The 21,047-nt window shown below is 35.6% G+C and overlaps 12 protein-coding genes and 5 pseudogenes across 17 annotated transcripts, besides 3 other annotated features; 10 read left to right on the top strand and 7 right to left on the bottom strand.

Moving 5' to 3' along the window:
* Nucleotides 1-11,168: part of a mobile genetic element that runs on past the window's edge.
* Nucleotides 2,096-3,136: a mobile genetic element.
* TVAGG3_0150830 (RNA polymerase II transcription regulator recruiting protein) lies at nucleotides 4,135-4,680 on the top strand (the record flags this gene model as incomplete). The annotated part of the gene is made up of 1 exon (XM_001303543.1): nucleotides 4,135-4,680. One exon carries the CDS (start codon nucleotides 4,135-4,137, stop codon nucleotides 4,678-4,680), a length of 546 nt encoding a protein of 181 aa, XP_001303544.1.
* Nucleotides 7,631-7,874, top strand: TVAGG3_0150820 (annotated as a pseudogene). The gene has a single exon. A coding segment is annotated over exon 1 (244 nt).
* TVAGG3_0150810 (uncharacterized protein) lies at nucleotides 7,877-8,527 on the bottom strand (the record flags this gene model as incomplete). Its single annotated transcript, XM_051224639.1, has 1 exon — nucleotides 7,877-8,527. A coding segment is annotated over one exon (651 nt), but the record flags the coding sequence as incomplete, so codon positions are not given.
* TVAGG3_0150800 (uncharacterized protein) lies at nucleotides 10,074-10,409 on the bottom strand (the record flags this gene model as incomplete). The annotated part of the gene is made up of 1 exon (XM_051224638.1): nucleotides 10,074-10,409. The coding sequence occupies one exon, from the start codon at nucleotides 10,407-10,409 to the stop codon at nucleotides 10,074-10,076; it is 336 nt and encodes a 111-aa protein (XP_051109624.1).
* TVAGG3_0150790 lies at nucleotides 10,441-11,033 on the bottom strand (annotated as a pseudogene). Its single transcript has one exon. A coding segment is annotated over exon 1 (593 nt).
* A 297-nt stretch (nucleotides 11,169-11,465) lies between the features above and the next one.
* TVAGG3_0150770 (uncharacterized protein) lies at nucleotides 11,466-11,618 on the top strand (the record flags this gene model as incomplete). Its single annotated transcript, XM_051224637.1, has 1 exon — nucleotides 11,466-11,618. One exon carries the CDS (start codon nucleotides 11,466-11,468, stop codon nucleotides 11,616-11,618), a length of 153 nt encoding a protein of 50 aa, XP_051109623.1.
* Nucleotides 11,619-11,637: 19 nt separating this feature from the next.
* TVAGG3_0150760 lies at nucleotides 11,638-12,218 on the top strand (annotated as a pseudogene). Its single transcript has one exon. A coding segment is annotated over exon 1 (581 nt).
* A 47-nt stretch (nucleotides 12,219-12,265) lies between these two features.
* TVAGG3_0150750 (His-Me finger endonucleases family) lies at nucleotides 12,266-12,850 on the top strand (the record flags this gene model as incomplete). Its single annotated transcript, XM_051224636.1, has 1 exon — nucleotides 12,266-12,850. One exon carries the CDS (start codon nucleotides 12,266-12,268, stop codon nucleotides 12,848-12,850), a length of 585 nt encoding a protein of 194 aa, XP_051109622.1.
* A 41-nt stretch (nucleotides 12,851-12,891) lies between these two features.
* Nucleotides 12,892-13,744, top strand: TVAGG3_0150740 (uncharacterized protein; the record flags this gene model as incomplete). Its single annotated transcript, XM_051224635.1, has 1 exon — nucleotides 12,892-13,744. A coding segment is annotated over one exon (853 nt), but the record flags the coding sequence as incomplete, so codon positions are not given.
* Nucleotides 13,745-14,631: 887 nt separating this feature from the next.
* Nucleotides 14,632-15,030, top strand: TVAGG3_0150730 (DNA/RNA polymerases family; the record flags this gene model as incomplete). The annotated part of the gene is made up of 1 exon (XM_051224634.1): nucleotides 14,632-15,030. The coding sequence occupies one exon, from the start codon at nucleotides 14,632-14,634 to the stop codon at nucleotides 15,028-15,030; it is 399 nt and encodes a 132-aa protein (XP_051109620.1).
* A 145-nt stretch (nucleotides 15,031-15,175) lies between these two features.
* On the top strand, nucleotides 15,176-15,439 carry TVAGG3_0150720 (uncharacterized protein; the record flags this gene model as incomplete). Its single annotated transcript, XM_051224633.1, has 1 exon — nucleotides 15,176-15,439. The coding sequence occupies one exon, from the start codon at nucleotides 15,176-15,178 to the stop codon at nucleotides 15,437-15,439; it is 264 nt and encodes an 87-aa protein (XP_051109619.1).
* A 49-nt stretch (nucleotides 15,440-15,488) lies between these two features.
* Nucleotides 15,489-16,193, bottom strand: TVAGG3_0150710 (cytochrome B-C1 complex subunit 6, mitochondrial family; the record flags this gene model as incomplete). The annotated part of the gene is made up of 1 exon (XM_051224632.1): nucleotides 15,489-16,193. One exon carries the CDS (start codon nucleotides 16,191-16,193, stop codon nucleotides 15,489-15,491), a length of 705 nt encoding a protein of 234 aa, XP_051109618.1.
* A 32-nt stretch (nucleotides 16,194-16,225) lies between these two features.
* On the bottom strand, nucleotides 16,226-16,750 carry TVAGG3_0150700 (uncharacterized protein; the record flags this gene model as incomplete). The annotated part of the gene is made up of 1 exon (XM_051224631.1): nucleotides 16,226-16,750. The coding sequence occupies one exon, from the start codon at nucleotides 16,748-16,750 to the stop codon at nucleotides 16,226-16,228; it is 525 nt and encodes a 174-aa protein (XP_051109617.1).
* Nucleotides 16,751-17,575: 825 nt separating this feature from the next.
* TVAGG3_0150690 lies at nucleotides 17,576-18,153 on the top strand (annotated as a pseudogene). Its single transcript has one exon. A coding segment is annotated over exon 1 (578 nt).
* Nucleotides 18,154-18,181: 28 nt separating this feature from the next.
* TVAGG3_0150680 (uncharacterized protein) lies at nucleotides 18,182-18,382 on the bottom strand (the record flags this gene model as incomplete). The annotated part of the gene is made up of 1 exon (XM_051224630.1): nucleotides 18,182-18,382. One exon carries the CDS (start codon nucleotides 18,380-18,382, stop codon nucleotides 18,182-18,184), a length of 201 nt encoding a protein of 66 aa, XP_051109616.1.
* Nucleotides 18,383-19,479: 1,097 nt separating this feature from the next.
* Nucleotides 19,480-21,047: part of a mobile genetic element that runs on past the window's edge.
* TVAGG3_0150670 (organellar and viral DNA polymerase type B) lies at nucleotides 19,633-19,953 on the top strand (the record flags this gene model as incomplete). Its single annotated transcript, XM_051224629.1, has 1 exon — nucleotides 19,633-19,953. The coding sequence occupies one exon, from the start codon at nucleotides 19,633-19,635 to the stop codon at nucleotides 19,951-19,953; it is 321 nt and encodes a 106-aa protein (XP_051109615.1).
* On the bottom strand, nucleotides 20,222-21,003 carry TVAGG3_0150660 (annotated as a pseudogene). The gene has a single exon. A coding segment is annotated over exon 1 (782 nt).

Below are 21,047 nucleotides of genomic sequence, written 5' to 3'. Positions count from 1 at the left end.
CTCCTACTTGAACATTAAATTCATTCGATGCGCCAACAGCTTCCATTCTCACTTTAAGATTGTATTGTGAGGAATCGGCTGCAGGATCATGATTTCCGACCTTACCTTTATATGTAACTTCGGAACTTTCATAGTTATCAATATTGCATTTGAATAGTATATAATATCCTGACGGATACATATCTTCTGTCTTTCTGCAACTAATTGAGCTTACTGCAGGGCCGGCTTCAATTGTTACATCAAATGAATATACACTTGAAGCAAATGAAGCTGGACTAATTACTTGCAATAACAATTTCTGTTGGCCAACAGTAACTGTACTTGGGATTAAAAATGAAAGAATAAATTCATTTTCTGTATTTGGAACTTTTGAAACCCTCTCAACATCAAGTGTTTGTGAATTAGTTTCATCCATTTCAAGAGATTCACTATCAGTGAAAAGATATTTAAATGAAGATGCTTCGATTGGATGTGGTTTTTTGGTTTTAATTTTCAGTGACATTCTTGAACCTACTTTGTATGTGTGTGTACTACTGGTGTCAGTAATGGATTCGATCTCTAGTTCCTTTACAAACTCAATATCAAAAGTTTTTGTGCAATAAATTCCTTTTGCAGAAATTGCAGCAAATGTGATTTGAGATGGTAACTGCCCGTTTTGATCATAAGTAATTTGAACAGTCAAATCGATGGAGAAACTTGCAGGTGTCGTTTCTATTATTTCAAAGTTATAATCTTCTGGTGTTGTAGAACTATTGCCGAAATTTGCAGCGGTTTTGAATGGATACAAACCGGAGGGGACACTGTGTATTATCTCTAATTTTCCTGTAATGTTACCTGTCAATGGTAAATATTTTGTATTATATTTAATATCAATAAATCTAAGACTTAGATAGGCTGTCTTCTCTATACCTAATTGCGTGAAAGTTATATCTGCAGACATAACACTAGTTCCGCTAGTCGCAGATGGTACGAAACTAAAATCGAAAACATTTTTTGAATTACCAACAGGTGATAAACGTTTACGAACTGTAACTTCAGTGAGTTTGAGTATTTTAATATCAACTTCATTGGCAAATGTAACTCGACAAGGAAGTTCACCTCCTAATAGTGCAATGACTGCGCCATTTTCCATTAAATTGTTAGTTACTGTAAGACTCTCAATTGTTAATTGTGGAATTACACTAATATCTTTAAATTCTGTGTAATTCAAAATCTCTGATGTTGTATTATCTACTAAAATGAAAGTTATTGTATCTTCGATTTTTGAAATATCTGTTGGAATTGTTAATGTATCCACTCGATAAACTTTAGTTGTATAAGGATTAGAATGATTCATATAATATGTATATTCTTCTAGATTCCGTGTAAATGAGCCTACTTTATATAATATGTTGAAATTTGGAACTGATGCTTCAACATCTACTTCGAAATTAGGTAATTTGTTTGCAGCGGCATAGTATGACGAGGACAATCTTCTGGGAAGAATTATGTTAGTACTGAAAGGAGCAATAACATTAATAGGAAGTGTTCTTGCATCGCCAACAATATCCGTTTCTCCATCTATTACATGTAAACGAATATGAAGAAAATGTTCGCCGATTGTTACAGTTCTTGGGGTGAAAAAGTAATCTTGTTGGCCTTCGATAATTGCAATTTGGTTGTCTGTAAACGTGTTTTCAGTTGGTGGTGGGCTATCTGAAATTACTGCTTCGAACTTGTTTACTCCTTTTCCAAAATAGGATGAATCAAATTTTTTGGAAATAACAGCCCTACTCCATTTACCAATATATGGTTGAGAATCATATGTTTGTATTCCGACTGATGGCTTTACATCGAACAGAATGTTTTGCAAAAAAATTTCATTTCCATCGACGATTAAGTAAATTTCTTTGAATTCATCACGATATGTAGGATTGAATGTCAATATATTTGGGCTTGTAAAAGTAGCATCTTCTATTGATTCTAGATTTTCACCTTGTGCTAATTTTATTTTATATTTTTTATCTGGAGATAATCCGGAGCAAATTATCGAATTATCTACATTAAATTTGAGAGGAGTTGTGATTTGCTCACATTGAATTTCTTGGTGACTTAAGGGTGCACCCGTATGTACGTTTATTTGAAAGGAGGAGGATTACCCTCTCAATTTTGAGGGATTCGTTAGTTTATTTTCTCGATGAATATGCAATAAAATTTGATTTTTACCTTATCAATATACTTCATATAATATACACATGTTCATGTAAAAACTTTTTTCCAAAATCTTCAGGAATTAAGGGATTTTTGAATTTTAAGAATTTTTTTCGAATTTTTTCGAAAAAAAAATATTTTCAGAACAGCCTTAACGGCTAAGATTTAGGAACAATGTTAAGTATCAAAAAGAAAGGAGGTCTGATATAGACAACATATATCGTTGAAGGTTGAAAAAATCTCTAATATTTGAGCCCAAAATTTCAAATTTTAATTTTTTGAAAAAAGAGGCCACCCGTATGTACGTTTACTTGAGAGGAGGAGGATTATATTTTTGAAAGGGTGAAACATTATGAATATGTTAATTATATAATAATATGTATTATTATAAAAAAGAAAAAATAAAGCACGTTAAAATTTTTCTTTCTTGATTTTTTACAAAATCTACTTAGAATTATGCAAAATATGACTAAATAATTATAAATTTCAAGTTAAATTTTAATTTTGATAAATAATTTAAATTTCAAAATATCAAGTTCAGTTCGACTATGTATGTAGTAATTCCTCAATAAAGTGCCAAAACCCTATTAAAATATATGAATATTTTCAACATTTTAATGTTTTTATTTAAAAATTTGTTGGAATATGAGCTTCAAACAATTATTATGTAAATAAAAATAATTAAATATATGTATTTATTCGTATTACAACCGTAGTAAGTCGATTCTTCCTTTCTTCTACTGAGATTTGAATTTGATTTCGAATTGTAAAGAGATTCAAAGGGAAAATACTAGCGGATAAAAACTACCTCCATGAAAGGGTCATAATGGAGTCAAGTTGTATTTTTTGATATTTTTTGCTTTTCGAGCCTAAATAGGTAGCCAAGATAATGCCTAAAAATAAGGTTCTAAATTCTGAAGTTTACATGATCCTCTCGTGTGCACCCTTAAGATAGGAAGAAAAAGTAAAAACATTTTCCTTTGTAAGAAAAAAAAATTATAACCATTTCACTTTTAACTTCGAACAAGAAAAAATATACTCATTTAATACAATAAAAACCCGAGTGCGAGTTCAAAATTCTTAGATTTTACATCATTGAAAAATTGAAAACTAAAAAAAATTCAATGATGTAAAATGCATCAAGAACGTTATTTTTAAGGGAAAATGGTAAGAAATAACACTGCTTCTGGAAACAGTATTATATCCAATTTTTCCGAGTGTCTATCGTTTGGAAATGTCAAGAATTTAAAATGACATATGAAAATTGCTTTGTGACAAACACAAACACAGATTTTTTATATTTTTGGTCCAAACTAAAACATAAAACGAGTAAACTAAAACTCTATCGTTTATTCCACCTTTATAGTTATATCTTTTACAATCATGTAATAACTCTTTTGTGAGATATAAATTTTAAATTCAATCATCAATTTCCATGTTTGTTGTTGCAAATTTCATAAAAGTTACTCAAATGCCTCGAACATAAACTGAGAAACATGTTATATCATTATAGTGATGGCCAGCAAATGCATTGTTTAGGGTGTAAATTACTACAAAAAATCTCCATTTATGAAAGAATCTGAGAAACTCTGATTTTCTTTATCAAGATTAATTTTCTACTAACAAAATAGCATATGTAAAGATATTTCAAATACTTTATCCTTTAGATCTTTTATAAGTAATAACATTATAAAATGATGATATGTTCAAGCAAATGTGGAATCTGTGGCTTGTTGGTGCTAAGGAAACAGAAAGAAACATGTAGGGCCTATATAGCCAATAAATTTCACATATATCCTGCAAAAAAACTTGATTTTCCAACATATTGCATCATCGAAATATTAACATTAATATATCCCTGATGATTATAATTAAGTTCGAGTTTTCAAATAAAACGAAAAATGGCGGGCTTTATGGCACTTTTTATTATCAAAAGTTTCAAGGATGACAATGGATAAAGACGAGCAGCCACCCAATCTTCCTCTTCCTGGACAGATGATAGATCCAAACACAATGATGAATTCTTTATCACAGATACATGAATACTTAAGCGCTTATCCGAATTTTGACCCTAATTTGATTCAAAACGTTCCAGCGCAACCCGGAAATAAAAATACAAGAAAGCATAAGTTCACACCTGGAGAAGATGAAACATTGAAACGATTGGTGCAGCAATATGGCTATGATTGGAAAAGTATTGCAGCAGTACTCAAGAATAGAAATGCTAGGCAATGTCGTGATAGATGGAAAAACTACTTGAGGCCTGAGGTCAATCTAAGACCTTGGTCTCCAGAAGAAGATGCTTTATTAATTCAAAAATATCAAGAATTCGGAAGACAATGGGCAATAATTGCAAAAAGCTTTCCTGATAGAACCGACATTCATATTAAAAATAGATTTACTACGCTATCTGGAAAAATAGCATTCCAAGCTGCGGCAAATGGTCAAATGCCAGCTCCTTTAGACGCTAATATGCCGATTACGGAGTAACTCACTCTCTGGGTTATGTTAGCTATGCTATCTTGTTTCTTGTTAGGAATTTTGTTTTGCTAGATAAAAATTGATTATATTTAAGTTATTCTAATGATTTTTCTGGTTCTTTTGGACTATCATAAAAGAATTGTCCAAGCCAATTTGTGGAAATATCCTAATGAAATTCATCATGATTATATTACTCAATAGATGATATGGAATATGCAATGAATTGAAACACCTTTAAGCACACATCTAAATGCATGAACGTATACTGTTAATTGGGTGAGATGATATTGGATCTAATATTTTTGTAAAATCTTATAAGGATTTTCAATGAAAAAAAAAAAAAAAAAAAAAAAAAAAAAAAAAAGGAAGTGGGGCTTCCAGGCACTTCGTGCCTTCTAGCCCTGAGGATGAATGAGTATAATGAAGTTTTTTTTTTCTTGGGGGATGGCTTCCAGGCACTTCGTGCCTTCTAGCCCCCGAAGATGTTTTTCCCAAGACCCAAGAGGAGGACCGAACCCCAGCCGACCAGCCGTTGACTTTTTTGTCAAGACTTCTTCGTAAATGTTTTGTCAAGACTTCTTCGTAAATGTTTTGTCAAGACTTCTTCGTAAATGTTTTGTCAAGACTTCTTCGTAAATGTTTTGTCAAGACTTCTTCGTAAATGTTTTGTCAAGACTTCTTCGTAAATGTTTTGTCAAGACTTCTTCGTAAATGTTTTGTCAAGACTTCTTCGTAAATGTTTTGTCAAGACTTCTTCGTAAATGTTTTGTCAAGACTTCTTCGTAAATGTTTTGTCAAGACTTCTTCGTAAATGTTTTGTCAAGACTTCTTCGTAAATGTTTTGTCAAGACTTCTTCGTAAATGTTTTGTCAAGACTTCTTCGTAAATGTTTTGTCAAGACTTCTTCGTAAATGTTTTGTCAAGATTTCATCGTAAATGTTTTGTCAAGACTTCTTCGTAAAATCAGACAAAAATAATGTTTAGGGTAGAAGGGTATATCTAACCTCTTTTCTAACCTCTTTTCTACCCTCTTGAATTTTCATGAAATTTACACCAAAAATATATTTTAGGGTAGAAGGGTATATCTAACCTCTTTTCTAACCTCTTTTCTACCCTCTTGAATTTTCATGAAATTTACACCAAAAATATACTACTAGGGTCATTTACGAAGAAATCTCAACAAAGTCTTTACGATGAAGTCTTGACAAAGTCTTTACGAAGAAGTCTTAACAAAGTCTTTACGAAGAAGTCTTAACAAAGTCTTTACGAAGAAATTCATGAAAATTCAAGAGGGTAGAAATGAGGTTAGAAAAAAGGTTAGATATACCCTTCTACCCTAAATATATTTTTGGGTCATTTACGAAGAAGTCTTAACAAAGTCTTTACGAAGAAGTCTCAACAAAGTCTTTACGAAGAAATTCATGAAAATTCAAGAGGGTAGAAATGAGGTTAGAAAAGAGGTTAGATATACCCTTCTACCCTAAAATATATTTTTGGGTCATTTACACTCATTTACGAAGAAATCTCAACAAAGTCTTTACGAAGAAGTCACAATAAAACATCTGTCAAAAGCCGCTTTTCTGTCACTTTTCAGGTAAAAACATTTTTATTATATATATAAAATGAATTTTACAAAACCACCGTTACCCTTCTTTGGAAATAAGAGTAGATGTAAAGATATTCTATTGAGAGAACTTAAGAAACTACCGAATGGTCTAACATTTGTAGACTTGTTCGGTGGAAGTTTCTATATATCCCATCTATGTCATATAATATTCCCAGACTCAAAGATTATATGCAATGACTTCGACAACTATATGGACCGTCTCAAACATATTCCAGACACAAACAATATATTGAAAGCGTTAAAAGAAAAGATACCTATAGGTAAGATGGAACGTATACCATTAGATAAGAAAAATACTGTCAGAGAGGTTTTGAAAAAGGCAGAGTATATTGACTGGGATAGTATATCTGCTAGACTATTATATAGTGGTGCTATAAGAGTTCATGACATTGAAACACTTATGTCAAAAGTTTTAATCTTAACTATACAAATGTTTTCAAAGAGAACATAGAAAAATATATTGAGGGTATAGAGTTTGTGAGATGTCATTGGACAGAGTTGTATGAAAAATATAAAAACAAGGAAAATGTTTTCTTTATAGTAGACCCGCCGTTCTATAACACATGGGATTTTCAATACCAAGTAGACTGGACTTTGAGAGACTCTTTAGAAACTTTAGACGTTTTACATAACCATCCATGCTTTTACTTTACATCCGATAAAAGTGGTTTGGAAATGTCATGAGATGGTTAGAGGACATACATTGACTATGAGTTTAGATACGATAAGATAGAATATGAGAGAGGTCCTATAAACTGGAGAAAGTGTCATAACAAAGAAATTTTACTAGTAAGTAAATGTGGTTTGAAATAGGACTACTTGTTTTAGGTTTTTTCCATTGTGTCATTTACTTATTTGACGTGGCAGAAAGATATAGAGAATATGAAAGATGAACCAATGCCTGCAAATGTTCAGTATATGTACTCGTAAGAGATATTTTTATCTAATATTAAATGGACGCACAGAACTTAGCGAATGCACAGCAACCTGGACAACCAAACCCAGAGAATATTCCAAATGAAGTTAGAATACAAACTGCAATGGCAAACTATGGTCAAGTGCCAACAGATGTACAAATGCAAACTGCCATGTCAAATGACGCTGCGTTAGGCTTACCACCATGGTATGCAAATATGAGATGGAAAGAGTTTTATACAAACCTGAAGTGGGATATAAACAACTCTATGCAGATGACGCGAACACAGGAGTTGACCCAGAGTATGTTTTCTACCAGAGGAGAAATAGAATGTATGAGCTCCAGTTAAAGAATGCTATGGAACTCAACAGGAAACGTAAGAGACTAGGCGACATTAGATTTTTACATATAGTAAAATGGGTTTCTTCAGTAAGATAGGAAACTTCTTTCGAAATGTTGGAAGAGGTATATGGAATGGAATAAAAACCGTAGGAAGAGGAATTTGGAACGGAGTCAAAAATATTGGTAAAAGGGTAGGTCAGTTTGTTGGTATATATACCTAAAGACCCTGAACCAGAAGAACAAGCTCCTGTTATACAACAGCCTGAACCTGCACCACAGTCAAGTTGGCAACCAAATCCAACACCTCAACCATATTAAAATTATATTTTTACCGTTCGATAGTAGTTGTATATGAGACTAAGTTCTAAGTAAAACGCATGGTATAATGGAACTATTCTCTTTCTTCCATCTGTTGTAAACCATACTTGAAAGTCTGAAATACTTCCACTCGGTGGTTCATATAGCTTTGTAGGTTTTTCGTAAAAGTCATTTGCCAAGCATAAAAAAGAGTTTTGTGCACCAGAAAATGAAGCATGAACTATAATAGCATCTGGGTCGAAAACATTTTCATATGTTCCATTAGGGTTTTCGACTTCATAAAAGTTCGGGTGTACTGGATATTCTGCAGGCTGATTTAACATCCTCAAAAACCTATACCATGCCAAGTTGTTATATTTTGTAGAAATATAAACGTTTTCTCCAAGGTCTTCTATTCTATCGATTTTAACAGTTGCATTTTTCCTGTCATATATAATATCGAGATGGTACTCTCCTTCGTCAATGTTGTACTGTTTTGCATATTCGAGATAGATATCGTTTATTTTTTCTTGAAAAGCTTGAAGAGTTGTTTCTAAGTTTACAAGCAAACTAACTTGTAAAAGTTTTCCCTGTTCAAATTTCTCATACGTATGTTTTTCTTTGTTATAGTATCGAACTTCAAAAGCGACCGTAAATGGGAAACCATGTATGGCTTCTGAAATGAACTTCATTCTACGAAAGCCAACAGCTTTTGTGACAGATGGGTCTCTTAACCATCTTAGTGGGTAGTCAAAACGATAGCCTTCATGCTTTACGGTCTCTGTCTCAAACTTTTGACCTACGTTAGTAAAAAGTTCATCTAATGGTTTAGTTGTAGCAACTCTTGAATTTTCTTTTTCTATTGAAAGCATATTTTATCTAGAATAAAAATGTCGAAAGAAACAGCGTCTATGAGAGAAATACAACACAACCGACAGCTCATTGTGCAAGCTCTAAATAAGAACACAACAAACTTTTCAAACTATTCTAAGATATCTGAGTCATTGAAAGAAGGAAACTTAAAACTGACGATAAACCCAATGACAGATGAGTTTCTGTTTCAAGACAGTAAGAACCATACTGTTTGTATAAATCCAACAAAAAGAACTTTAAACGAGAAACCTATAGATGAACTTCTTTTGAAGGCAGATATTGACAACAAAGCTGACAAAGAGTATGTCATTGAAAAAGTTCAAGAAGAACATGACAGAGCAGATGCAACATATGCAACGAAAGCAGATGTTGACAACAAAGCTGACAAAGAGTATGTCATTGAAAAAGTTCAAGAAGAACATGACAGAGCAGATGCAACATATGCAACGAAAGAACATACTCATCCTGAACTAGCAGACAAAACATATGTTGACAATAAAATGTCAAGTGAAGTGACAAGAGCTGACAAAGAATTTCTAAAAAGACTCATACACATACCATTGCAAATATTACAAACTTACAAGAAACCTTAAACAGGAAAAGTGACGTTGACATACACACGATTTCTTCGCAACTGTTGTATAGAAAATATTGCAGGAACGGTTGAAGAACCTGATGGAACTGGTGGGGATGTATTAAATTGGAAACCTCCTAACTTTCCACAAGGTTTAACATCGGAGGATGACATAACAACGATGAAAGACATTAAATGTAGAAATGTCTATGTCATGGAGATGAAAACAAAGTTAAATTCACTGCTCAAGATTTATATGACAACAAAGCTGACAAAACATATGTTAACGATGAGTTAGATAAAAAAGCTGACAAAACAGAGCTTCAAACGTTAAAGACAGAAATACTTCAAACACTATATCCTATAGGTTCTATTTACACGTCAATGAACTCTACCAAACCAGAAGTAGTACTTGGTCTCGGAACTTGGACTCAAATAGTCGACAGGTTTTTGTATTGTGCAAACTCTTCAAAGGAAACAGGTGGAAGTAAAACGATTTCAGGTGAAAACTTACCTGCGCACAGTCACTACATAGATTTAAGTACATCTCAAGCAGGTTGGCATAAGCATAGATTTTGGGATTGGTCAGCAATGAAAAAAGGTAAAGGATATGATGTTAAAGACAACGTTCAGTTTGCTATAAATTGTTTCTGGGGTAGCACACAGGGAGAAGGAAACCATACACATCGCGTTTCAGGGTATACGCAAACAACAGGACAAAGTAAAGACTACATGCCACCTTACATGACAGTTTACGCATGGTATAGAAATGCTTAGTCGTCATTTTCAACTTCTTTAGCATATTCGTCAGGAGTTGTCTTATATTTGTTAGGAACTGTCTTTGAAAGTATACCACCTTGAACTTTGACAAGTTTGAAACGAGGTCTGACAATAGTAGTTTTATCTTCTGCTTGCAGTGTGTACATTTTGCCATGTTTGCCTAAAACTTCATAATATTCTCTTGTATACTTTCTTCTATTTTTACGAACACGAATGTGAGTACCTGTCGGGTACTTGTTGTTGTCATAGTCAATAGTATTTTCATATGGGTCGCGTTTAGGTATTTCTATTTTTACTTTGTCACCTTTCTTAAGTTTGAAGCCTGGCATTCTTTCTTGTTTGTCTCTTTTGACTAAATTGTTAAATATATAGTCTTTCTCTAAGTCGGGGTTGTTTTTCATTTCTTCGGGGGAGTGGTTTCCCAAACCTTTTTGTTTACGGGTATTGTAAATATTTAAAACTTGTCTCATCTTTGCCATGGAGAAGTGTCTATACTTGTCGTCATATGACATTTCATTTGCTTCACCACCTTGTGGTTGATTTAAGTCTCTTAAGATTTTTATACAACTGTCAATGACACCAAGAGCAGAATGGTTTTGGTCGACAATGAAATATTGGTTTACATTTTTTGAACGCAGATAGTTTTTAATATCGTCTGATTTGAAAGAACTTTCACAGTCAGATGTCAGTTTTGTTGGATGGTATTTGTCAACGAAGATTGTCAAAGCAGTTTTCACATCTAAAATATTTTTGGACTGCAATGGTATGGCTTCACAGTATCTTGTGTTTTGACCGACAAATATTAGCCGTATGGTGGTCCATCTTCTCTATACCTCGGAATGTTTTCCAAGATATCCATAAACCAAGCATTTGGTGTTGAACTAAAGATTTTTTATCATGAGTGCTTTCTTTGTTGCCTTAGAAACATAGGGGTCCTTGTTTGGATTCGTCATTTTTTACCCTATAAGAAATGGGTTTATTTGGCGCATTAGCAGGAGTTGCATCCAGATTTTTGCCCGCAGTGGAACAATAGCCAGAGGTGTATTTGGAGTTGGAAGGAAGATTTTGAGTACATTAGGTATACTTAAGAGAAAGCACAACCTATACAAACTGTACAGAAAGGTTGGGATGTAGCACGAGATGCAGAAATCTTATTCCAAATCCTGAAACAAGAGGAAAAGTTCAAGGATGGATGGACAATGTAGGAAGACAAGCAGGAAACTATTATAACAAAGCAAATGACTACTATAACCAAGCAGGACACTATATGGACCAAGGTGAAAGATTCTTTAACAGAGGATATAACCATGCACAACAATGGGTAAACAATAACCAACCTCAACCGCCTCAAACGTGGGGAATGTAAATTTTTTTACTGAGATGAAATGAACAATACAGCATTGAGACAAATGGGCTCAAGATGGATTTGTCGGCTTCCAGCAGTTACACAACGTGTTTGTCAAGTTCTTCCTATACCTCAGGAAGTTTTAGACCGACTTAAAAAACCTCAACAACCAGTTGAAAACAAACCAAACTAAAATTTTTTACTGAGATGAAATGACCGAAGAAGTTGAAACGGTAGATTTGACACCACAAACAAAAAGTTCAGAACCATTGTCAAAACCTGTCAAAGAACTTACAGATGAAGAGAAAAATTCATAATAGAAAGTGCCAGGTCTGGAAATACAAACCCTAACTACAAAGTCACTTTCATAGAAATGGAACGGCTAGTATCTCAAAAAAGAAACAGACTCTCACAAATAAAATATTGAAGTCTGAAGGAGCTTTCGAGACAACAGATGGAAAAGTTTACTTCACTGACAAACAGTTCATTATAGAACATCTTCATTGACTTAGAGTCGAATATTCTAAACTTTACAACAACACAAAAGTTGAAAGGAAAACAAAAACAAATGGCATATGATATTTACGAAGATACTAACGACACAACCATACCTGCAAGTGAGGTAAAGCCAGAAGAACCGAAAAGTGACGAAAAACCAATAGAAGAAGAAAAACCAAAAACTGAAGATAAACCAAAACCAAAGGTTAGTCTCCAGACTAAACCAAGTCAACCTTCATTAGCTGGTATGGGTTGGCGTCAAAGGCTTCTGGTAGCGGGAGGTTATGTAAAATAAAGAAAAACATATATTTTTTAAAAAACATTTTTTTTATTTTATTTGAAATGTACGCTGAGTTTGTTGGAAAAGACCGTTGGGAAACTTGTTTGTTAGATGAGAAATATGAAATTCACTGTTGTGAGTCATTTGAAGTCAGAAACAAAAAGACAAAAAGAGTTTTAAGCGGATGGGAGGGAAATAAAGGATATGCTATTATGAGGATGGGTGGAAAAAACTATTTTAAACATGTTGTCATTGCAACTCATTTTATACCGAATCCTAACAATTTACCTTTTGTAGACCATATAAACCATATAAGAAACGACAATAGACTTGAAAACTTACGTTGGGTTACTCGTTCTGAAAACAGTAAGAACAGAGGCAAATTTAGAGATATTGTATTCGAATTTGTCGACGAACTAGAAGATGAAACAATTGAAATTACAGACTATGGCGAGCATACGTTTGAGTTTTACTACTATAGCGAAGAACAGGACTCTTTCTACTTTTATACCGGCGTAAACTATAGAAAATTACAAGTATGTTTTACTAAGGCAGGCTATGCTTATGTATACGCTAGAGATACAGATGGAAAATACGTTAAAATACTTCTTAACAAATTCAAGAAGCTATATGGCATACCATTTTAAAACAGTATTTTTTTATTTTTATAAAAATGCCCCCATATAGAATGGATAGAAAATCTGCTAGAATAAAAGCAGAGTTAGAAAGATATGGTTGGAAAGTTTCGAAGAATTTTAAATATAGGAAGGGAAGACCCATAAAAGTCTATGACAAATTGTCTGGTCTTCGCTACGAAATGGAATTGGAAACAGCACGTGCAAATTATCCAAACAGACTAGAGAGGTTAGAAGAAGAACGTCTTATGGACATGCCTTTCGATGTTAGTGAACCGCAAGTTGAAGGACACGACGGCTTTGCCAGATTCTACTGGAAACATAACGAACAATTGCATCCTTTGAGAAGGAAAAAAGGAAAAGGTGAAGACGCACATGCTCCCATGGAAAGAACAAGATATGCATATGAAAAGTACCGTGAAGTTAGAAGTCAAATTACATCTGGTCGAACCTTTACAGTAAACTTTGACGAAGGAAAGAACAAAGAAGGCTTCATGGGAGTACTTGCTGCCATACAAGACGGAAATAAGAAAGGATACAATCTCAGACTAACCGTAACAGATTTGGACGGTCACATTTACTATGCACATGGCAATGTCACAACAGCCGCACAACTTCTTGACGCTTTCAAGACTACAAAGAGAGAACAAATGTTTGACTCCGACTCAGACATTTTGAATGCAATTGAAGGAATTGCAAGTGTAAAATTTGAATGGTACCAACCTAACCCTCAAGCAGTCAGACAACATGCTGGATACTTCCCGTTCATAAATAAGTCTGACATTGACTTGACAAGGTATGGAATTTACAATTCAATTGAAACAATTGTCAATGAACCTTGTATTCTTACATGTCTCAGGAACTCTGGTCTTGTTACAGATGAGAAGATGAAGTATCTTGAGTCATGTGTGAAGACAAGGTACATTCTCAGAGGTCAATTGGCAAAAATTGCACCGTTGGCAAATGTCAATATCCGAGTCAACATTCCGACTGAGAAAGGTTCTTCACATGACGACTATGTTGTTGACAAAGACTTACCATGGTTGAAGATTGTAATTGTCCACAACCACTTCATGTTGAACGAAAGTCTTACAAACCCATTGTTCGGAAAAGGCAAGTGCAACATTGTCAGAGCTGTAAACATTCTTTTCGAGAAAGGTTTGTTGGAACCAATTCCAGATGACAAGCTGACAGAAACTTTTGTACCAAAAGACGAAACAAACTTTTCATTGTTAGCAAGACCAAAAGTTGTTCCAGACAAAGTTATAGCACAAAAGAAGTACACTGTTCCAAAAGGAGTTGGATTGTTCGGATACCAACCTGAACCAGAAGAACTTCCAATGAGGTTGCAAGAACTTCAAGATGCTATAAACAAACTTCCATTGAGACATCCAATTGACGTCAAATTGTATTGGAGAGCATCTGAGTTAGGTCAGAAGGTTTTATATGAAACAGGTTGCTTCGACGATGTTTATGAGATAACAGGAGAAGTTTCTCAGAAGATAAGAGACTCACTTGAATTTCCACAAACTGGACCAATTGGTTGCGACAAGTTCGACTCAAACGAAAAGATATACTATGTCGACCTTAACGCTGCATACATGAGGTTTGTCCAATATATTCCAACTGGAATTCCAAACGAAGATGGAGAGTTCCCAGGAAGGAACTATACAGTTGGAAAAGTCATACAACAACTCTATGATATTAGGAAAGCTTCAAACCCCAAACTCGCAATGACACTGAAATTGCTTATGAATTCGACATGGGGATATTCCATTAAAAAACCTCAAGAGATGAAGAGTAAACATTATGAGAAGGTCGACAACTTTGTTGAAAGGTTTTCTCCTTTTGTTTTGAAGTACGAATTCACTCAAGGTCAAAGTGGCTTAGTAACCACATTAAAACCTATTGTCGAACATTGGTCTTACCCTCAGTTCGCAAAGGCAGTCCTTGACAACTACAACAAATTCTTCTCCGAAGTCAAATCGAAAGTTGTGGTTTACTATGAGAACATTGACGCACTCATGACGAACGAAGAAGGGTACAACAAACTCATTGAAATGGGTTTAGTCGGTGAGAAGATGGGTCAATTCAAATTGGACAAAATTTTCACCGAAGTTCATGTCCTCTCCAAGCGTAAGTACTGGGGCATACTTGAAGACGGCACAGAAATAAAACATTGCATGAAATAAAAAAATTTTATTCGAATTTGAATCGGACAGGTCGAGTTACACCATTCTTGGTCTCAAACTCATATATAACCTGTTTGTTTGTATTTTCGTCGACTATGGCACGAGACACAAACATTGACCAAACGGACAAAAAGTGTCATTTCGGATGGTCACGCAGCCAATCGCATTCGAGCACTTCGAAGAAGCCTTACGTTCCAAGGGAGAGGGTGTCTGGTGCAAGGGAGAGGTCATGAGACTCTACGAGCAGTACATCCTCAATGCCTGGGAGGACAAATCGTCCTTGGATTGGCAAATCTACCAACTCCTCTGGGACGACCTCCTACGCAACTGGGAGAACGAAAGAGTCCAATTCAAAGGTCGGGAACTAATTTTGCAAATTGACCTTAATTTCACATACTTATCCAAATAAACACCTAAATTTACTTGGGGTTTCCCCCTAAAATAAAATTTTTTTACTCTTAGAACCACTCGAGGTTCTCCTTACGGTTGTTGAGCTTGTCACCGTCAATGTGTCTGACCTTCGTCCTCTTGTTTGGATTTGGAACCCATTGAATTGCGACAAGCTTGCCCATGGAGATTGAACCGTAATTCCGAAGGGTAAGGTTCAAGTGTCCCAAGTTGTTGAGAACTGGGGTAAGAACCTTGCCGGTCTCCTTGTTGCGGATTTGGTATGGGTAGGGTTGGGAAATTTCGTAAGTGTCATCGGCAACAAGGGTTGCCCAAACTTCCTCTTCTTCGTGTTTCTCTTCTTCCTCTTCTTCCTCTTCCTCTTCTTCGTGTTTCTCTTCTTCCTCGACAATTCCTTCGGCAATTCTGTGTTCACGAATTACGGTGTTGGAGGTTCTGTCCTTTCCGAGTACCTTCCAGATGGCATCTATCTCTTCGAAGAAACGGTAGATGAGTCTGGCAAGGTCTCGGTTCTCTCTCGCGTAAATGCGCAAGGTTTCCGCTAAATCGTTCAGGACTTTCTCATTGGAAGCTTGGTTCATGAGGAACTCACCTTTAAGTCCCTTCATCTCTTCCATAAGACTACTTTGGAGAGTCTTAACGGTGTTTGTCAGATGAGCTTTCAAATTCAAAATTTGAATTTGAACTGGGCGCTTGTCTGGCAACATTGAAAGGACATCTGCCATTGTGTTCGGCTTCGGTGCTTGTTCGGACATCGAAAAAATGAAGTGGTTTGAGAATGGCGGTTTTACTTCAAAAAGCTTGTTATGACAGTTATGTCATACAACAAGTTTAAAATAATATCTTGTTCTTCTTCTGAACGTTTGTTGTCTCTTCCGATAAAAGTTTCGAACATGAGAACCAAAAAACGTTTTTTGAGATTGCGGAAGAGTTCAGGCAAACGTTCATATTCTGGATATGTTGGGAGCAGTTCAAAACATCTGAGCTGACTTTCGGACAAAATTGGGACAATGTCAGAAAATTCATCTTTGGTCGGACTGCTTGAAGGTAAGTCCCTTACATGTAAGTAGCTCTGGTAAAGTCTTCTCATTTCTGCTAACTTTTGGAGTATAGCTTCGTAGTTTAGAAGTTTTAATTTTAAATGTCTTATTCCACTCTTGACATCTAAACGGTAACTATCCATGAGGTCAAGAGTAGCTTTGGTAGCTTTAAGTGGAGCTATCTGTTCCTTGACTTGTGCAATTTTGGTTGCAATTGTGGTTTGAGCTCCTTCAAGTTCGCCGTCTATGTCGTTCTCAACACCTTCAACCATAGCTTGAAACTCTTCATCGGTCCATTGAGATTGGTGTGGGACGAATTTAACTTGCTTCATTCAAAAAATGAAAAAAATGTTTTTTACTCTAAACGTTAAGGTTTACTGAACTGGTTGGATGTCGCCTTCACAGGTTATGTAGAACGGCTGACCCGAGAAGTGAAGGAGACCCTTGAGAATTTGGCTCATTCTTGGGAAAGGGTTCTCTCTGGTTGGAAGTTGTATCCAAGGACGCTTGGCAAAGAACTTGAGAAGAGCTTCTTTCTTTGCTTGCTTTATGTCGTCGTAGGCTGTCCCGTCTGGTATTTGAATTGGAATTCCAGTCGAAGTCTCGAGATTCAAGGCAGCCCTTCCCGTTATCCAACAGTTAACAAGCTTGCCTTTTACATTCTGCCTGAGGAAGTCTTTAACAAGCTCGTTAATTTCAATTAGGTAAATTGCCTCGTCGGTCGGTTCGACCTCGACCATTGCTACTGTCAGAAAAAGTACTGCTACTGTCAGTAAAAGTACTGCTACTGTCAGTAAAAGTACTGCTACTGTCAGAAAAAGTACTGCTACTGTCAGTAGCAGTACTGCTAGGAGCAGTAAAAGTACTGCTAGGAGCAGTAAAAAGGAAAATTTGAGAGGGTTTTCGACGATAAAGTACTGCTACTGTCAGTAAAAGTACTGCTACTGTCAGAAAAAGTACTGCTACTGTCAGAAAAAGTACTGCTACTGTCAGAAAAAGTACTGCTACTGTCAGTAAAAGTACTGCTACTGTCAGTAGCAGTACTGCTAGGAGCAGAGATTTTTATCGTTGTGGTCCGACGGTTAAGCCACAAACGAATGTCCGACGTCCCACCAACCGAGCCCATTCCCAAACCAGAGGAACCTAAAGCACCAGCCCCTGCACCTCACCTCAGTTCCAGCAAGTCCCTCCACCAAATTACTACCAATTTCCACCTCAAGGTTACTACCAATTTCCACTACAAGGCTTCCCGAACTACCCTCCTCAGCCTATGCCTTACTTCCCCAACCCTTGGATGTTCCAGCAAGCTCCACCCCAGCAATTCCAATCTCAATCCAAGAGAGACCAAGAGTTCGAAGAAGGTCTGAACCGCTTACGCAAAGATTATGCTACTGCCCCTATGGAAGACGACAGGCTTTCAGTCTCTTCCCTCAAATCGACCGATTCGACTCGTACCACAGATTCGGTTCGTGACCGTGAAGACTACCTCAAGCAGTCTGAGAGACTCTTCATCCTACAATCATTTACAACTGGAGCTCTCAAGAACATGCGCAATTACGAAGGTCAGACACCAGCTGGAGACCGCAAAACAGACGTACTCGCAAGAGCAGTCCAACTGGTCAAGACAAAGACCGAGATAGTCGACTTCATTCTTGCAGCTTGCCCATACAAGTAAAAAAATAAACAATTACGAGTTAAACTTTTTACTCTTTCTTTTCTGAGTTGTTTAGAGCTGGTTTCTCTTGTAGAAACCTTTCGTACTCTTCCATGGTCATGTAATTGCGAATTTGGTACGCAATTCCAGGTTCGTTGTTTTTGAACCTTACGTATGTAACGCTTCCATCCTCCTCAGGGAAGTAAGCTGCTAACATCTGACCAAGTTTTCTCGGTGACTCGGAGCTCATAAAAATGTCACTTTTTAAACGTTAAGTTTTTAGTCTTATTTTACCCTTTGTTTACCCTTTGTTTGTCAAGGTAGTATTGGAGTGCAATTTCTCCAAATTCTCTGTGTCGGAGTTCTTCAGCATTTTCCAAGGTGTCCCTGGAGAACTCAAAGAAGTTGTCAAGAACATACTGCCATGCTGCTCTTCTGAGTTCGTCGGTATTTTGGAAGTGTTGCACCTTCGAGTCTTCGGACATGAAAAAATGACACTTTTTCTATTAAACCGTTTTGGCATTTCTCATGAGTGAGTATAGTTCTGCCGAACCATTGGAAGAGAAGAAGTACCCTTGCTGGCAAAAGACAAAAATAGTTGCCTTAGTTGTCATTGCAATTGTACTCGTAATTGAATTCATTGTACTTCTCTTCACGTACATAAAACTCAAGGACGGCATATGCTTTAAGAAGCTACCATCTTACTAAGACTAAACACTTAGATTTTTCAAGCTTGACTTTTTACAATTTGAATTTTACACCCAAAAATATATTTTAGGGTAGAAGGGTATATCTAACCTCTTTTCTAACCTCTTTTCTACCCTCTTGAATTTTCATGAGTTTTCCCGAAATAAAAAATAAAGTTGGTTTTTTTAAAAAAATATTTTTTTATTTTTATTGTAAGAACATGTTAGCAACTACAGCACCAAACTCTTTAGTCATGAATCCAACATCTATGTTAGTAGAGATGAAAAACTTCATTCCTTCTTCATATACTTTCGAAACAAAAATCCAGAAGATAAAGCAAGAACTTTTAACAAGTAATTTAGACTGTAGTGCGAAAGATGAAACAAATGAACAGTATCTTTATGAAATGCAGGACATTATTGACCATTTACCCAAATTGCCTGAAATCCAACAACAAAAACTAACCATTCCCGAATTTGACGAAATAGAAGTCAAAGCAACTGACTCAGTAGAAATAAAGAAGTTCATACGAAAGGTAAATTATGAATTCCTTGGTTTTCATTGCAACCATAAGGTTATGGACAAAGATTGCGACATGGTATATAAGAACATCTCTGACCTTTACAAATCCGAAGAATTTAAGACCTACGACAACTTTGTTTCGTTAGTTGCAAATGTGTTTGGGAAATAAGAGATAAAGATAGTAGGGGTAAGGTATGGAACGAACAAATAAAACCCGCTATGTTCGAGATGAAGAAAACCATTGACGCCTTAGTCATACTAGCAGGTAAGATTTCAATGTACAATGCTAAAATGAACCCACAATGTTCAAAATGTAAAGCAGCAATGAAGAAATATAACTACTCCGTCAAAGAGATAGAACGTATGCGAAACGACTATGCTGACTTAAAGAAAGAAGTAGAGAAACCAGCAGAAGATAAAATGGACATGTTGACATTTCTGAACAAAAACTATCCAACAGCTGACGATTTCCTTCTATCTGATGTCAAGAAGAAATATAAAGAAACCTTCGGCATTGTTAAAACATTCGATGTACTGACAGAAGAAATAGAAGCTACGAAATTGTTTAGAATTTCACGAATTCACAATGTTTACCATGTAAAACGCTTATAAAATAACTGGGGTAGAAAAGAGGGTAGAAAAGAGGGTAGAGCTACCCATCTACCCTAAATTATATTTTTATTGAATTCTGAGTAAAATTCTGAGTAAAATGACATAAGATTGCTTCCCTCGGAAAACCGAGAGAAGAGATTCCGTATGAAAATCGTGAAGAACAGCGAGTAGGGAAGAAACCCTGGTCGCCAAAACTCTATGAAAACAGTGAAAAATAACAGAGTATTTTGACAACTTCAAACAAGCAGAGTAAATGAACCATTTATTTTTATTGACTTTTTACAATTTGAACTTTGTTTGCGTAGATATGAATTCTGAAAGAAGTATGAGGGTCTTGTATGACTTTGTACTTCTCCCATAGTTCATGTCTGTCAAACTTACCTGCCATGGACTCTTTCATAAGTTCCATGAAATCGTCTTCGGACAATCCAGGGAAAAGTATGATATCAGTAAGTATTCTTTTAACATCCTTACTTAAACTCTTTGCTGTCTGTACACATATTACGACTGAGATGTTAAAGTGTCTGAGCTTCTTAAGAATTCGACACATGTCTTGTTCTCTGTTCTTTAACAAAGGATGAGAAGCAAAGTCATCTAAGATAAGAAGACATCTATGAGGGTAAGTCTTCCAATCGTAAGATTGCAATTTCTTCGAAATGTATTCTATCTCTTTCTGTTTGTTTCTGAAGTGTTTCTTCTCTAATATTCTCTGCATTTCCTCATTTGGGTCTTTAAACTTAGAATTTATATACTCATTTATAGCATTGTACTTCAAAACTCTTCTTTGGTACTTCTTTATCCAATCTAACAACTCAGAGTCTTTTATACATACTAACTTAGACTTCTTTATAATATCTTTGAACGAATTGACGGTTTGGTCAAATTGACCCGAAGTACTACAAATGACTACTAACTCATAGAATGGGTTCTTCTCATCTAGTTCTTGTTGTTGTGCAGCCATTTTAAGATAAGTGAAAGTCTTACCCGACCCAGGTGGTGCGATTAGACCTGTTATACCATTCTGAGCAAATAGGAACTTGTCATGTATGGGTTTTATCTGAGCATTTTCTAACTTCCTCTTGTTCTTGTTTAAA

This window comes from Trichomonas vaginalis, chromosome IV (genome assembly GCF_026262505.1).
Source record: "Trichomonas vaginalis G3 chromosome IV, whole genome shotgun sequence".
Classification (NCBI taxonomy): Eukaryota; Parabasalia; order Trichomonadida; family Trichomonadidae; genus Trichomonas; species Trichomonas vaginalis.
This window is presented reverse-complemented; position numbering and strand designations above follow the sequence as displayed.